At 42.8% G+C, this 17,194-nt stretch overlaps 1 protein-coding gene across 1 annotated transcript in view; it reads right to left on the reverse strand.

Annotated features, from left to right (window-relative positions):
• Positions 1 to 430: 430 nt before the first annotated feature.
• The window catches only part of SLC4A8 (solute carrier family 4 member 8), a 78,474-nt gene continuing 61,710 nt past the window's right edge, over positions 431 to 17,194 (reverse strand). The window contains exons 18-25 of the mRNA XM_060113689.1: positions 15,720 to 15,881; positions 14,562 to 14,813; positions 11,781 to 11,849; positions 7,804 to 7,977; positions 5,368 to 5,505; positions 3,560 to 3,651; positions 1,592 to 1,687; positions 431 to 457 (exon numbers count right to left, since the gene is read on the reverse strand). Coding sequence (XP_059969672.1) covers positions 445 to 457; positions 1,592 to 1,687; positions 3,560 to 3,651; positions 5,368 to 5,505; positions 7,804 to 7,977; positions 11,781 to 11,849; positions 14,562 to 14,813; positions 15,720 to 15,881 — 996 coding nt within the window. The 3' untranslated portion in view covers positions 431 to 444. The remainder of the gene's footprint in view (positions 458 to 1,591; positions 1,688 to 3,559; positions 3,652 to 5,367; positions 5,506 to 7,803; positions 7,978 to 11,780; positions 11,850 to 14,561; positions 14,814 to 15,719; positions 15,882 to 17,194) is intronic.

Consider the following 17,194-nt stretch of genomic DNA (forward strand, 5'->3'; position numbering starts at 1 on the left):
CCTGCAGTCACCATGGGACTGGAGAGGCTTCCTTTTCCTCTCTGCTCTTCTCCTACTTCCTCACCCTGTCCTTGAGCAAGAGGGACCTCACTGAGGAAATCCTCAGTGGCAGAATGGATCCATATGGCTCAGCAGGCCAGCAGAGGGTTTCAGAGGAAATGTCTGGCAAATGGGAAGCTGGGTCTTCAGCGGTGGCAGTTCTGAAGAGAAAGAGAAGGAAGAGGAGAAGTACCAACGGGAGGTGGTCTTCTGCTTCCACACTCATACCAGGCAATGCCCTCTGACGCACACCACCAATAACTGAATGCTCGCGTGGCTTGGACAGGACCAAGGACAGGGCCAGACTTGGGCTCGCTTCTTCTCTGAGACACTCGTCATCTTCTCTGTAACCAGAACTTCCCTGTGGCACCTCACGGCCCACATCCTCCATCCCAGCAAAGACTTTTAGTTGAAGAGACTGAATAAAAGTGTTACAATTAGATAAAAAGGGAACACATGATTCATTCCTGCTTTTAACACAATACTTTGAAGATGTCACCACAATTTGGATCTGGCTATATTTTAAGTTCATTTACAAGTAGACTAGTTCTCAACTAAAAATAACCATGTGCGTTATACATTTCGACAGCTGCCTGGATTTTCCTCTGAAGGAAACAAGATTCTATATTTCACTCACATTCAGTACAGATTTCTTTTAACCCATTTGATGAAATAGCCCATCACTACCACCCACTGGTGGCTGTGACTTTCCAAAGCACATCAGTTTCTCCTCAGAGCAGCCTTATGAGTGAGACAGTTATTATTACCATTTCACAACTGAATAAACCGAGTACCAGAAACAGTGGCCTGTCAGGTTACACATGGAATTAATAGCTAAGCCAAGTCTCCTAGCCTACCCTACTGCTTTTTTTTTTTAACTAGAAAACTTGCCTTTAATAAGACCTAAGATTTTACCTTCGGTTATCTGATGACTTAGTGTTTGGACCAAATTATTCACGTAATTTGAGTACATAGCCTACTTCAATGTAGGCAAGAATGCCTCAAGTCTTTCCATTTTTTTCATTAACCAGATCAAAAATTGATCTATGCTACTGACAAACAATACTCAGAATTTAGTTTCCAAAATAAGAAAACAGTTACAATTTAATATTTCAAAATCTTTACTTGACAATAATTCTCATTATGGAATAAGTTAAATAGGTTAAAGTCTGTATCAATATTATCAACACTATCCAAATACTTTAAGGATTTTCCAGGTTGTGTGGTTGCAATAACCAAAGAGATGCTCTGCAGATTTTGAAATGGGAACTAGAAAGAGGATTAAGGGAACAAAACAGATAAAGCAAATTTACATTCCAAAATAATTCCATCCTGACTTTGGGCCTCGGTAAATGGGCAGCTCAAACCAGCATATCTGCTCAAATAGTTAGAAAACATTTTTGCTTTTCTTAGGTTTATAGCTATTCTGTGGGGTTAGCAACAATACTAGATGTGCTATTAATGGATAAATTCAACTTTACAACTAAAACATATTTTACTTTCAACATGATTGCTAGTTTTAAAAGTCAGAAATAAAAATCGGCAATTATACCTCTTTTCCTTTGTGTTTCCAGAATTCATACTGAGAGCTTTCCAGACTGTGGTTTTAGGCATTTCATCAGATATATTAATCTCAGAGGGGTCACATCTGAAATCAATGCTTAGGACAGTCAATGTCAGACATACAAATAAGGTCTACATCTCAGTCTATGATACCCACTACCCACCAGAAGGGAAAAGATGAGGCGTGAGGGAGCTTGTCTCACAGCTCTCGGGAGCCCTGGGAACCAGATGGTCGGAATGTCGAGAAGCAAGGTGGCCTGTGAGTCAGAGCTGAGGGCTGGGCCAGGGTGCCGGCTAGCGGCCAGCCCTGCCCCCACAGTTCTGCTCTCCTTTGAAGGGCCCCTCTGGGGATGCTGGTGACAGTGCTATGAGGCCAGAAGTGGCATCATCAGGAGCTACCACTTAGCGCTTGCTGTGTGCCAGGCACGGTGCTAAGCACTCTTTGTTCATTTTCTCATTTACATGGCCAGATCTTTTCCATTTGTAGTTCACAAAGGACTGTTACAATATATTATCTTAACTATCACAGTATCAGAGATTATTAACATCCTCATTTTTAATGTGTAGAAACCAAAGCTCATAGGGTTAAGAGACGGTCCAAGGTCAGACGTCAGTAAGTGGAGAATCAAGACCTTGAATCCAGTCCTTGGTCTCCTAGAACCACCCCCCTACCCCACCGCCCCGGCCAGTACTCTAAACTTTTCCACATGCCAGACTCTCCTTCTAAAAGGCCAAGAGGGGAGATAGCATCTGCTAGAGAAGGAACATGATTCCTGCTTCGCCGTAGAGAATGCAAAGCCTATGGCTCCTTCCATGACAACTTATAGAAAGTTTCTTAAAGATCAAAGATTCCATTTCTTTGGGGTAAGTTAAAAAAAATTGAACTCATAGCAACGGAGAGTAGAATGGTGGCTACCAGAGGCTGGGGGGTGGGGGAAAAGGGGAGATATTGACCAAAGGGTACAAACTTTCAGTTATGAGTAAGTTCTGCAGACAATGTAAGGCATGGTGACTATAGCTAATAATAATGTATTGTACACTTGAAATTTGCTAAGAAAGTAGATCTCAAGTGTTCTCACTACACACAAAAAAGAATGGTTAAGTATAGTAAGTGATGGATATGTTGTTAGTTTAATTGTAGTAATCATTTTACATATATATATATATATTAAATGTTGCATACCTTAAATATATACTATTTTTAGTTGTCATAAATAAATAAATAAATAACCAAAGAAAAGACTTTCCTCATCTCCCCCTCAGTATAAACCACAATCAATTCAATAACTCAGCAGTAAATTATCTAGCATCTAGATAACCCAGATCCCCTCTCTCTTCCTTTTCTGTGCCCTCTCCACCTCTGAGCTTCTTTCAGCTCCTGTGTTCCTCTTCCAAAGCGGAAACAAAACACCAGGAATGAAACCGCAAATGGACCAGTTTAGCTTCCTGTGATTTGTGGTGAGCAACAGGTTTAATACACCAAAGGGCTAAGATCGCTGGCAGAAGTAAGGAATTTGGGGAATCCCAGTTCGGTCCCCCCTTGGCTCCTAGGACTGTAGCCGCCATGAGCCATGCTGGAAGGGGCTGTCTCTGCCCAGCCCCCAGTGGCTTGCCTAAGCATGGGAATCTCATGCCCACCAGGCTGAGAAGCAAAGACTACATCCTGTTCACCTTTGGAAGGTGGCAGAGAGAGGCAGAAGGACCACTGGTTCGGGGAGCACATGGGCTCCCGTAGCTCTGTCCTCCTGTGATTCCCAGCGCCTGGCATAGTGCCCAGTGCACGGCAGGCCCTCAGAAAACCAGGAAAGGAAAGGTGTTTTCACAGGCTGGAACCGGGAGGCTGAATGTTTCGCTCTTTATACCAGCAGCTGCATTTGTGACACAGCCCCCATCACAAAGCCAGAACATTTACACAACCACCAAAACAGTCAACTCCTTGGGGCTGGGGGAGTGTTACCTGAAACTGTTGTTCTTTCCAGGACTACTTAGTAACTTCCTGCTCTCTAAGGGGAACTTGTCTCCCCCCATTTCTAACATTTTCTCAGCCTCCTGCAAGAAAAGGAGACATTACTTTATCTTGGATCAAATGAAACCAACAGTCTACACCAGCCCATTTTTCAGTCACCATAATTTCTACCTGATTTTCTCTCACATTTATTATAAGAGAGTATAATTATGTTCTTTCATAGATCTGACTCACCACAAAAAGAGAGACAACCCAATATCTGTACCTATGGAATAGTATTAAAAAAAAAAAAAAAAAAAGAACCTGAATCTGAGTAAACCTTTAGATACAACCACCAATTTACTGGAAACATAGGAGACAGAGAACATGCTAAATGATACCAAAAGTTATATTTAGTGAAATCTAAGTGGCAGGAAACCCTGTAGGTCAAAGACAAAAAAGACAGGAGGGGAACCCCAAAAGAAATTTTTAAAATATATCAACCAATTGCAATATATGAACCTTACTGGATCCTGATTCAAACGAATGCTTAAAAATAATAATAAGGCAATTAGGGAACTATGAATACTGACTGTTCTTTCTACCTTTGTATGTATTTGAAATGTTCCACAATAAAATACATACACACACACACACACACACAAAATGCAATACTATTCAGCCATTAAAAAAGAAGAAAGTCCTCCCATTTACAACAACATGAATGAAATTTGAGGGCATTATGCTAAGTGAAATAAGTCAGAGAGAGAAAGACAAATACTGTATAATCTCACTTTCATGTGGAAACTAAAACAACTGAGGTCATAGAAACAGAGAGCAGAAACGCCTGGTGGTTGCCAGGCGTAGGGGGCAGGGATGGGTGAAGGTGGTCAATGAGCTGAATAAGTTCTGGGGATATAATATCCAGCATGGTATCTATAGTTAACAATACTCTATTGTATATTTGAAAAGTGCTGAGATAAGATTTTAAAATTTCTCACCACACACACACACACACACACACACACACACACACACACACACAAATGCGAGTATGTGAGGTGATACATGTGTTAAGTAACCCTATTGTGGTAATCACTTCACAGTATATACATATATCAAATCATTGCATTGTACACCTTAAACTTACACTATATTATATATCAGTTCTATCTCAATAATGCTTGAAAAAATAATACAAGATTTTTAAAATTCAAGATTTTAGGAAAAGAATTCCTTTAAAATGAATTTCAAAGGACACTATATCAGGCACTAACTGTATTTGGAAATACTTTCAGGCTCATGCTTGGACTGGTGTTTGCATTTTGCTACACATACGTGCACATTCTTTGCACGTATAGGCCATTGATTGAAGGTCCATTGTGTGGATGGCAGATGCCAAGTGCTGAGGGAAATGAGGAAGCACAGAAAGTCCTATGCAAGTTATCTTTGCGAACCACAACAACATCTGCAGTTAGGTACATAACAAATACTCTTGGAAGATAATAGGTTTTTTATACTTGTCAAATTAGACCATTGGGAGAACGTGAACCATTTGATCTGATAATAAGAGCGGATTCCATGTTCATACCCTAAGTGTGAACCTGATGAGTAGACTGTAGACAAACAGAGGGAAAACAACTGGTTATCAAATCTGAAGATGAAGGACAGACATCGGCTAAGAATATCTTTGGAGTAATCTTCCCCACTCCTAAATATAACCCTTGGGATTCGAGACATGCTGACTTTTCATGTGGCCCTTCCTATGTTCTGTAATTTGAAGCTGCCCCAAAGTCTGCAGTTGGTGCAAGAACTATGACCTCTTCCTCCTTGGCCTTCTTTTTGGCATCATCCAACTTCTTCTTTTTGCTTTCCGGCATGAGATCATCTAACCAGCTCAGCTCCCGCTTAGAGAAACAGAGATCCATGACTTTCCTGACAAAGACCAAGGCCAAAACCTGAAGAAAAATAAAGAAAGTGAATTAGAGGGGCTCATTTCCTCCCTGGAGTTCAAAAGCAAAGTCTTATTTTCACAGCAGACTAGAACATGTCAAGCAAAATCAAACTCATAATAATCATAATATTTGCCTTTATTGAGGCTCTCTGAACCAGATACTAAGTTAAGTGTTTTCTATACAATAGTTTATTTAACTCTCATCGAAACAACCCTACAACTTACTGATTCCCTGACTGAACTAATTTAATTCCTTTATTGAAAAGAGGAACCCTTCATCGGCAGATGGCCCTGAGAGCTGCCTTCCCCTGGCTTGAGGCCAGCAGGAAGGGCTACCAGGCAGCCCGGGGGTGGCGAACCTCTCCAGGAGATGGCTTTGGTGGGGCCAGCCAAGCTCAAACCAAACATGGGTCACCAGTGGGTGAGAGGGCCTTGAAGGACCGTCTGGATTTCCTCTGATCCTCTGCCTATACATTTACTCACAAAATCCTTGCTTTACGCCTGTATCATGGATCTCGAGTGATTTTTGTCTCTGCCCTCTGGCCTGGCTTGACACTCATTTTATAAATGAGGAAACTGAGGCCCAGGGAGAGAAAGTGACTTACCTAAAATCTGACAGCTAATTTCCTCAATGGAAACGACCAGGGATCTCAACTGCTGCTCCACTTTCTCCCCATGAGGGCCATTTCAGCCAAAGGAGAACCAATAATAACCCAGAATGACCTGCCTGGACTGACTGATATTCACCAGCTAAATTTGGTGACTGGACCAGGCATGGGGCAAATCAGGCTAATTAAATTCATTTCTCCCTAATTTCAATGACTATTTTCCCAATAAAGCCAAAATTCATAGTATCCCTTCCAGGAATTGCCAGGAATTTGCTATTTCTTTAACCAAACACTCAAGCCCTGAACATAACACCCAAATGCAGAACCCTACATGTATTCTGACAAAATTGAGAAACCCTTCAGGAGGGTATATATCTAGGAGATTAGGGGAAAAGAACCCCGAAGATTCCTCACCCTTGAATATTCTCCCAGTAAGACAGAGTTCAAAAGTACCTAAATGAATACCAGACATTACCCTTATTGGCTTTTCCCTTCTGAGGCCCGCCCTTTGGGTAACTTTCAAAGAGTCCACTGAAATCTCAGCAACCTCATGACAGAGTAAGCCAGAGACAGGAAGGCATCAAGAGGACAAGATGGAACAGTGAGGTGGTCAGGTGGCAAGAATTTCATCATCACCCTAGTTTTAGAAAACAGGTGGTCACCTGTTGCTGAACCACACAGTTCAGCTTTCCTGGTCTCCTTTCCAAAGCACTTGCTTCAGTTAGAAAAGAGGCAAGGATGTCCCAGTCACTTATCAGTGCTAGACAAACCTCTTCCTCTTTCCCAGTAGCTTGAAATAGCGCATTTCCACCACTATAGACACTTCTGATTGCAGTAAATTCTAAATAGGAACCATATTGCTTTGAGGTAATATGCAAGTTACTGCAAACATGAAGAGTCCTCTCCATGTCAGATATATGAAAGAAAGAGAGAGAGAAAGAAATTCAGACAGACAGACAGGCAGACTAGTAGCCTTAAAAGTAAATATGGTAAACTACTACACACATGCATCCACACCTCAAGGTCCTCAAAATAATGCTGCTCCTGCAAAGACCAACCAAAAAACAAAAACTCGCCATCAATAAAGGATTAATATCCAGAATATATAGAGAACTCCTAAAACTCAACAACAAAAAAACATACCACCTTATTTTAAAATGGGCAAAGGACTTGAATAGACGTTTTTCCAAAGACGATATACAAATAGCCAATAAGCACATGAAAAGATGCTCAACATCACTAATTATTAGGGAAATCAAAACCACAACGAGATACCAACTCACATCCATTAGGATGGCTGTTATCCAAAAAACCCCACCATGCCACAACATGGATGAACCTTGAAGACGTTATGCTAAGCAAAACAAGACAGTCACAAAAGGAAAAATACTGCAATTCCACTCACGTGAGGTAACTAGAGGAGTCAAATTCACAGAGACAGAAACTAGAATGGTGGTTTCCAGGGACTGAGGGGAGGGAGAAATGGGGAGTTATTGTTTAATCAGTACAGAGTTTCAGTTCTGCAAGATGAAAAGCCTTCTGGAGGTGGATGGTGGTGATGGCTGCACAAACAATGTGAATGTGCTTAATGTCACTGAACTGTACACTTAAATATAGTGAAGATGGTAAGTTTTACGTTATGTATATTTTATCACTATTTTTAAAAATAAAGAATAATACCTTTTAAAACTCACCATCATTGGAAAGACAATGGCAGCTGGAGAGGCCTTGATGACCCAAAGCAGGATGAGGCAGGTCAGCTGGATGAGGGTGAAGAGGTGCACTTTGCGCAGCGGCACGTGCCGAAGGTAGATAAAGTCTGGCTGGTGCTTTGCAGGCATCCCAAAGAGCTTCAGACGATCAAAGAACTGAAAGGAGGGAACTGGCATTTATTTTCAGGTGGTTTCTCTGGGCCTCGTTAATCCCATTCATATCTCTTATATCACCTGCTCCGAAAGGTGGGTAATACCGTTTCTACCTGACAGAAGGGGAAACTGAGTCTCAAAGAGAACAGGTAATTTGACCAAGGTTGGTAAGTGACAGAGTCAAAATTTGAACTATCTCTTCTAATTCTGGGTTCAGCTTTCTCTCTCCTCTCCCACACTGTAGCTCCTGAGAGAGATCTTTCTCAGGGAATGTTGAAAACAAAATAATCAGTGGTATCTTTCTGCTTAAAAGACCACATCTCTTATTTGTTCTTTGAGGAGTTTGGAGCTTTTCACTGATTATTTAAAGTAAAAAGATAGGGACTTCCCTGGTGGCACAGTGGTTAAGACTCTGCGCTCCCAATGCAGGGGACCCAGGTTTGATCCCTGGCCAGGGAACTAGATCTCATGTGCATGCCACAACTAAAAAGTTTGCATGCCACAACTGAGGAGCCCACGTGCCTCAACTAAGGAGCCGGCAAGCCACGACTAAGGAGCCCCCCTGCCACAACTAAGACTCAGTGCAACCAAATAAATAAATAAATAAAATGTTCAAAAAATATATATATTTTTTAAAAAGTAAAAAGATAAAATGAAATCTCATGGGGCTTCCCTGGTGGTGCAGTGGTTAAGAATCCACCTGCCAATGCAGGGGACACAGGTTCAAGCCCTGATCGGGGAAGATCCCACATGCCGCGGAGCAACTAAGCCCATGTGCCACAACTATTGAGCCTGCGCTCTAGAGCCCACAAGTCACAACTACTGAAGCCCACCCTTCTAGAGCCTGTGCTCCGCAACAAGAGAAGCCACCACAATGAGAAGCACGCACACCACAAAGAGTAGCTCCTGCTCGCTGCAACTAGAGAAAGCCCGCACACAGCAACAAAGACACAACTCAGCCAAGAATAAATAAATAAATAAATAAATTTATTTTTTTTTAAATGAAATTCATAACATTCTGGATATAGAAAATATGACCATCTTATACTATAAAAAGGAAAACAGAGACCAGAGAGATTAAATAACCTGCCCAGGAGTTGGAGGAATCAGGCTCCCTGACTTCAGACTATACTACAAAGCTACAATGAACAAAACAGTATGGTACTGGCACAAAAAACAGAAATATAGATCAGACAGAACAGGATAGAAAGTCCAGAGATAAACCCACGCACCTGTGGCCACCTAATCCGTGACAAAGGAGGCAAGAGTATATAACAGAGAAAAGACAGTCTCTTCATAAGTGGTGCTGGGAAAACTGGACAGCTACATATAAAAGAATGAAATTAGAACATTCCCTGACACCATACACAAAAATAAACTCAAAATGGATTAAAGACCTAAATGTAAGGCCAGATACTATACTCTTAGAGGAAAATATAGGCAGAACACTCTTTGACATAAATCACAGCAAGATCTTTTTCAATCCACCACCTAGAGTAATGAAAATAAAAACAAAAATAAATAAATGGGACCTAATTAAAAGCTTTTGCACAGTAAAGGAAACTATAAACAAAACGAAAAGATAACCCTCAAAATGAGAGAAAATATTTGCAAATGAAGCAACTGACAAGGGATTAATCTCCAAAATATACAAATAGCTCATGCAGCTCAATATCAAAAAAACAAACAACCCAATCAAAAAATGGGCAGAAGATCTAAATAGAGATTTCACTGAAGAAGACATACAGATGGCTAAGAGGCACATGAAAAGATGCTCAACATCACAAATTATTAGAGAAATGCAAATCAAACCTACAATGAGGTATCACCTCACACCGGTCAGAATGGCCGTCATCAAAAAATCTACAAACAATAAATGCTGGAGAGGGTGTGGAGAAAAGGGAACCCTGCTGCACTGTTGGTGGGAATGTAAATTGGTACAGCCAGTATGGAGAACAGTATGGAGGTTCCTTAAAAAACTAAAAATAGGGCTTCCCTGGTGGCGCAGTGGTTGAGAGTCTGCCTGCCGATGCAGGGGACACAGGTTCGTGCCCCGGTCTGGGAAGATCCCACATGCCGCGGAGCGGCTAGGCCCGTGAGCCACGGCCGCTGGGCCTGAGCGTCCAGAGCCTGCACGTCTGGAGCCTGTGCTCCACAACGGGAGAGGCCACAACAGTGAGAGGCCTGCATACCACAAAAAAAAAAAAAAAAAAAACTAAAAATAGAGCTACCATGTAACCGAGCAATCCCATTCCTAGGCATATATCTGGAGAAAACCATAATTTGAAATGATGCATGCACCCCGATGTTCACTGCAGCACTATTTACAACAGCCAGGACATGGAAGCAACCTAAATGTCCATTGACAGAGGAATGGATAAAGAAGATGTGGTATATATATATACAATGGAATATTACTCAGCCATAAAAAGGAACAAAATAGTGCCATTTGCAGAGATGTGGATGGACCTAGAGACTGTCACACAGAGTGAAGTAAATCAGAAAGAGAAAAACAAATATCGTATAATATTGCTTATATGTGGAATCTAAAAAAGTGGTATAGATGAACTTATTTGCAAAGCAGAAATAGAGTCACAGATGTAGAGAACAAACTTATGGTTACCAAGGGAGGGGGGCAGGGTAGGATGAAATGGGAGATTGGGATTGACATATATGCACTACTACGTATAAAATAGATAACTAATGAGAACCTACAGTAGAGCACAGGGAACTCTACTCAGTGATCTGGGATGACCTAAATGGGAAGGAAATCTAAAAAAGAGTGGATATATGTATACGTATAGCTGATTCACTTTGCTGTACAGCAGAAACTAACACAACATTGTAAAGCAACTCTACTCCAATAAAAATTAATTTTAAATAAATAAATAACCTGCCCAAAGTCACATTAGAACTCAGTGTATAAGAGTGACCACTAGAGGGCCTCCCTGGTGGCGCAAGTGGTTGAGAGTCCGCCTGCCGATGCAGGGGATACGGGTTCGTGCCCCGGTCTGGGAGGATCCCATATGCCGCGGAGCGGCTGGGCCCGTGAGCCGTGGCCGCTGAGCCTGCGCGTCCGGAGCCTGCGCGTCCGGATCCTGTGCTCCGCAACGGGGGAGGCCACAACAGTGGGAGGCCCGCATACCGCAAAAAAAAAAAAAAAAAAAAAAAAAGAGTGACCACTAGACATTGTAAAATAACAAAGAGGAACAAGCCACCAGTATAAGAAGTGGCTAAATTATCAAATTATTTGGGTACCCAAGTTACCTCCTGATTCTCTCTGTTCAAAGGACTCAGTGGAATGAGTTGATAGATGGGAAAAGGCAGAGTGTGACAGGAAGTAATACCTGCTTACCTGGAGCAGCTTCCACGACTCCCCAGTCTCTTCACCAATGTACCCCCAGTTAAACCCGCCCCCACCCCACCTCACACTTTAGCCTGGCACTAAACCTAGTGTTGTCCATGTGTGGAAGCCAGTTTGGTTCCTGACCAACCTTTCAGATATAAGTTTACCAGCATCGGACAAAATGTGTTTAATACGTGCCTGATAATTGTCGGTTGAATAACTGACAAATGACTGGAACCATGACATTGAATCAGGCCACCCTGAAAGTCTCTGTGCACTCATGCCAACATGACCCTATTTTGCCCAATGTCCAAAGAAATGTCTAAAATAGCTGAAGCAGCAGGACTAGGAAATGGTTTCTCAAGAACTGGTTTGTGCTCCCCTAGGGAGTCTGTCTTTCCCTGGTCAGGACAGGTGAGCTCACCAAGAGAAGACATTGCCTGGCTGAACCATGCAATACCTGAATTCCCTGTAGTGAAGACACTCCCATGTAGAGGAAAACTCCATAGAGTACCGGCATCGGGATAAACTGAAGACGAAAGGGCAGAAAGGCCAGAAATTAAATTTGGCATCATAGCACACTCAAGATTATATAAACTTCCAAATCTCCAAGAAGGAAGCGAAGTCACAAAATCACTGCATAGGTGCTGCATTTGTTTCTGCTGCCTTTACATGACTTAGAAGTAGAAGCAAAAACAGAAACTGACAATGATAAAAATCATTTTGTTCTGAAATGAAATGATTGCACGTAAGTGTAATTTGGTCCTGGTTAAATCATAGGTCTCACATCTTCTCCCCATCTGGCTCTTCCTCCTCCAGGGAAATGGGCACACACACACACACACACACACCCATCTCTTTTACAGAACTGAAACCTTTTAAGTCTTTTCTAATCGCAGAATCATCTCCTCAGGGATTTGGTGTATTTTAATATAGACTAATAACATTTGCTTTTTTACTAACCAGAGACTTGAGGGCAGGAGTAGGGAGGTTATCTTAACAGAGAAGGAATAATTTGGGGAGAAATATCAACATTACTCTACTGCACTTGACTATACATACATACTTACCACATTATATCAATCTAGGTAATTTTCAGAGCAACTTTATGAGGTAGAGTAATGAAGCCTATGGAATCAAGGCAAGGAAAGTCTTTTTGCAAAGACTAAACTCGACTTGCTTTTATTTTGAGGCTAAAGAACATTCCCAAACATAATTCTTCTTTGAACTAGAAAATCCCCATTGGATTTTACGTTGCTCCAGCTCTAGAGTGAGTAGACATCTCAATTTGGTGCTAACCTGGTTGGAAGAACTATTGAATGATTTCCGAAAAGGATCCCCCTGAGACAGTTACAGGAAGGCCAGGCAGTGCCCACCACCAGGCCTTCATGATTACATCCCCAGAGGAGCAGCGACCTTTGGGCTCCTCCAGATGGCACCTAGACCAAAGGCACCTAGGGCTGGGGACAGAGAGTAGGAGGGGGCAGGGCCATGAGGAGAGGTGGCAAGATTAAGTGGAAGGTAAGGGGACAGGAAGATGGTTCAGAATCCTTTCCCTCCTCTCCCACTTCTCACCCTTAAATAGCATTTGCAGTGCAGGCTGAGGTGGCTGACAATTCATCAAAAAGAGGGAGAAGGAGGCAAAGGAGATAAGTAAGTGCTCCAGAATGGTTGGGGCTTGCAGATAGAGCTTTCCTTTTTATTCCATTTTTCCCAGATGCAGGTCTTACACCCACAAAAAAAAATTTTTTTTCTCATTTTCAAGGTGGCTCCATCTGTCCAAAAATCCTCTTTTCACCCCACATGTCACACCAGCCACTGCCCATTTTTCTGTTCCACTTCACAGAAAAAAACCTCTTGGAAGAGTTGTCTGCCCACATGCCCTTTACTTCCTCACCACCTATTTACTCTCCGGCCCCTGTCATTCAGCTTCTGCTCTATTGTTCCAATGAACCTGCTCTTGTCAAATCCCGTTAGGCCTCCATGTTGCCAAACCCAATGGCCTTGATTTAGTCTTCATCTTCCTAGACAGTTTCTGACCAATCACTCCCCTGGCTTGGCTTCCCTGACATCACAGCCTACTGGTGTCCCCCCTCCGCCACCGGCAGCTCCTCTGAGTCTCTGTTGCTACCTCCTGCTCTACCCAACTTCTAAATATCGGCTCTCCTTAGACTCAGCTCTTCTCTCTAGTCCTCCTCTTTTATATCTACCTTTCTCCCTGATCCACTCCCTTGGCTTTCAATACCACCGATGTGCTCTTGACTCCCACATTTATATTTTTAGTCCAGAAACCTCCTCTAGCCTCTTCACTCAGATGCCTCCCAGACATCTCACTCAAATCTGACCACTGCCCATCCCTTACGAAATCACTTCCTCCTTCATACAGCCTTCTCCCTCTTAAATGCTATCACTCTCCACACAGATGGTCAAGTCAGAAACCTAGCAGGCATTTTGACGTTTCCATTTTCCTCACCCCATTCCATATCCAGTCGACCAGCAAGACCTTTGGATCTCCTCCAAGATATCTATGCATCCCTACTACCAACTTCCTCATCCAAGCCACCATCCTCTCTCACCTGTAATAGACTCACCGGTCTCTCTGCCTCTATTCTTCCTCAACCCTAAACACTTATTCTCTAGATATCAGCCAGAGAGATCTTTTTAAAATACTAAATGGATCACGTCCCTCTCCTGTTAAAACCCTTCAAAGGGTCCCTTTACCAGTGTCAGCGAGGCCCTGCATGATCTGCCCCTGCCCACTCTTCAATCTCATCTCAATGCTCTTGCCTTAACTCAACACCCTTGAGCCCGGGTATCTCCTAGAACACATATCACTATTTCCCACCTCAGGGCCTGTCTAGACTGCTTTTCTCCCCTCCCCCATGCCCTCTCCCACCATCCATGGCATGGCTGGCTCCATCTCATCTTAAATACCATCTCCTTAGAGAGGCCTTCTCCGACCACAGTAACTAAAACACCTCCCCTTAATTCTCTATAGTATCACAGAGAGTACCACATATTTCCTTTTATCACACCTCATATTCTGTAATTACCGTGTTTGCTTTCTTAACTGACTTTCTTAACTACATCTTATCTGTCTTATCCCACTAGAATAAATTCCTTCAGGGCACGTATTCGTATGTGTATCTGTTTGCCGTAGCGCTGTATTCCCAGCACCTAACAGAATTCCTGGCACAAATCAGGCACTCAGTATTTACCTAATGAATGAATGAACGGTTACCTTTAATATAGCTGTCATGAAGACTGAGCAGCCCATCAGCACAAAGATCATAAGGCCGGTTACTCTCTGTTCTCGGATACCCAAGAATTTGGGCTGTTCTCCAGGGGCGGAGCACTCAGATTCCAGTTTGAGGCTGTTCACATGTGTGATGGACAGGACAGTTGCAGCCACAAACCAGGGCAGGCCCATGATGGAGCAGACACCCAGCATGATGGCCACCATCAGCAGGTCCAGGTGGTAGCCACATCCTTTCTGTGGGGAAACAGAGTCTCCGTCACCATCAGTGGGCTGGCTGTAGTGGGACATAGGACAGGGAGCTAAGAGTCTCAGGCCCAAAGCAGGAAGGAGTGTATGGATAAGAAGGAAGGGGTCCAGAGATTCCAGCAGAGTCTTCCAGCCCCTCCTGGTTTGGAGGCAACAGAGAAGAAAGAGAAACCTTAGCTGGTCTTACACATGCCAATATCCGATTTTTATTCAAGTGCCCCCAGCTCTCACCCTGAGTCTCACATATGCAAAGATCCATCCTTTCTTGGAAGAGTAAGCAGAGACCAAGCCACATCTTGACCATTCTAGAGGGTAGACCCTACAGGAGTCGGAGATAAACAGGTTCCTACAAACACTCCCCATTCCTTGCCAAATATGGATGCTGCCTACTCTAGGGAAGAAAGGAATAGAGATGAGGCATGATGCCTCTCACTAATAAATGTACTGGCACCAACCCTACCTCCTAGAATCCTTGGGCTCAAGGTTCACTCTGGAAACCTCAATAATGGACATCAGTGAGAGAATACCTGTTTCTAGGAAACAGTGGCCCAAGCCCTGACCTGAACATCAGGAACATAATCCCGACCCAGACCATGTGGCTACATGGGGACCACCAGGAATTCTGCCCACCAACCTCCCTCACAGGTTTGAGAGAAGAGTAATGGACTCCAAGCTTCCTTCACATCATACAATCATGCTCTACCCTAGTTTCATCTCCAAACCAATCTTTGTCATTAATGGAGGGACTGGAAACCCCTGGAAACCCCATATGAGCTCCTTCCACGACTGATTTTATCCAGGTTCTACAGTTCCTGACCTAAACAGGCTTACCCTAAATTTTAAAAAAATATAATAGGCTGCCATTATTAGTCCTAGGTCAGAACTTCTTGTTACCTTGAGTTTGTGTTCCTTCCTGTTAATGATGACAGCTGTGATCTGCTGGTCCATGAATATCAAGATAGTGCAGAGAAGAGCTGGGATAATTGCAGCTATCACAGTCCACCAGGGATTGGGGCCAATGGGACTAATAATCCACCCTCGATCATCCCGTGTTGGCTAAAGGGAAAAAACCAAGATTTTTGTATTTTAAGTTAACTATAGTCATTAGGGCAAAACAGATCAAACTGAATCACAACAACCACAATTCTTTTTATTCCTGAATGAGAATCCTTTAAAAAAAAAAAAAAAGCATGAAACACAGGAAATCTATGGCCTTGTTCCAAATCCCCTTTTGAAAGACTGAGTCCCCAACTGTCAACTTTTATGGAATATTCATTACTACTTCACTTCCTTCCCCTACTCTCCAAACCCCTGTGTACAGAAAAAGTGACTTTATCTCAACATTAGCCCAAGTAAAATATAATTAACAACAAAATCTGTTGTCAAAAAAGAATTTAACAACTTCCAAAGACAAATATAAATAACTTTGATTATCCTCCTCACTGCTCCCCTCCAGAAGCCGTATAAGGTATGTCCACAGAACAAATAAAGGCAATGTAGAGCCAGTTACATGGAATTTCAGGGGATTGGTCCAAGGACCTCCTCCCATCAGCAGTGCAACAGGGGTCCAGGCACTAGAGACTTGAGAAAGGAGCCCAAGACTGCTGAACTTGGGGACTTGTGTGATCTAGGACCCTCTCCAATGTCCCTGTAAGACCACTGTTCATAAACCTTATTTGGGTGTTCGTAAAATTCCTAAACTCTCCTAGATCTCAAAAAAATGCTAAGGTACTCTGAGGAAGAAAAGTGCACTTTGTTTGGCGAGTAGTGATGGAGGATAAAAGGCCAGGGGTACAAATTGGCCCAGAATTCACCAAAACTCAATGAACAAAGCAAAGACTATCACATCCAAAGTATTTGGTTCCATACTGGTAATGACTCTAGGATTCAAAGACTCTTCAGTAATGTCACCAAGTCCCAAATTATGAATAGCTTAGGTTCTGAAAGTTTACAGAATCTGTGTTTCCTTAGTAACAATGTTCTAAGTGGTAGTTAAATTGTTAGGTCAACACAAAAACTTATTAAACCCTGACTGACATTACCCCATCAGTAATAGTACTAGCCTTCAGATTGGGTCTTGGTCACTGGGGGCCATGTGGTGTAACAGGGAAGAGAAGAAGGAAGAAAATTTCTTCTCTGCTTCCTGAAAGTGAGGCCTGCCAATGAGCAACACTTTCTTTGACATTCTCCCATTTCCCCTCTCGTCTCTCCTACCTCCCAGAGGCCTTCTTCCCAGATGTCCCAGAAATTCAGTGCCTTCTGACTATCTTAAGCCTACCCATCAGGAAACATTTCCAGGGACTTCTTAATGCTCCCAGATTAGTTATTTTTACACAAAATCCATTCCTCCCGCAGGGTCAACCTCAGCC

Source organism: Mesoplodon densirostris, chromosome 11, assembly GCF_025265405.1.
Source record: "Mesoplodon densirostris isolate mMesDen1 chromosome 11, mMesDen1 primary haplotype, whole genome shotgun sequence".
NCBI classification, from domain to species: domain Eukaryota; kingdom Metazoa; phylum Chordata; class Mammalia; order Artiodactyla; family Ziphiidae; genus Mesoplodon; species Mesoplodon densirostris.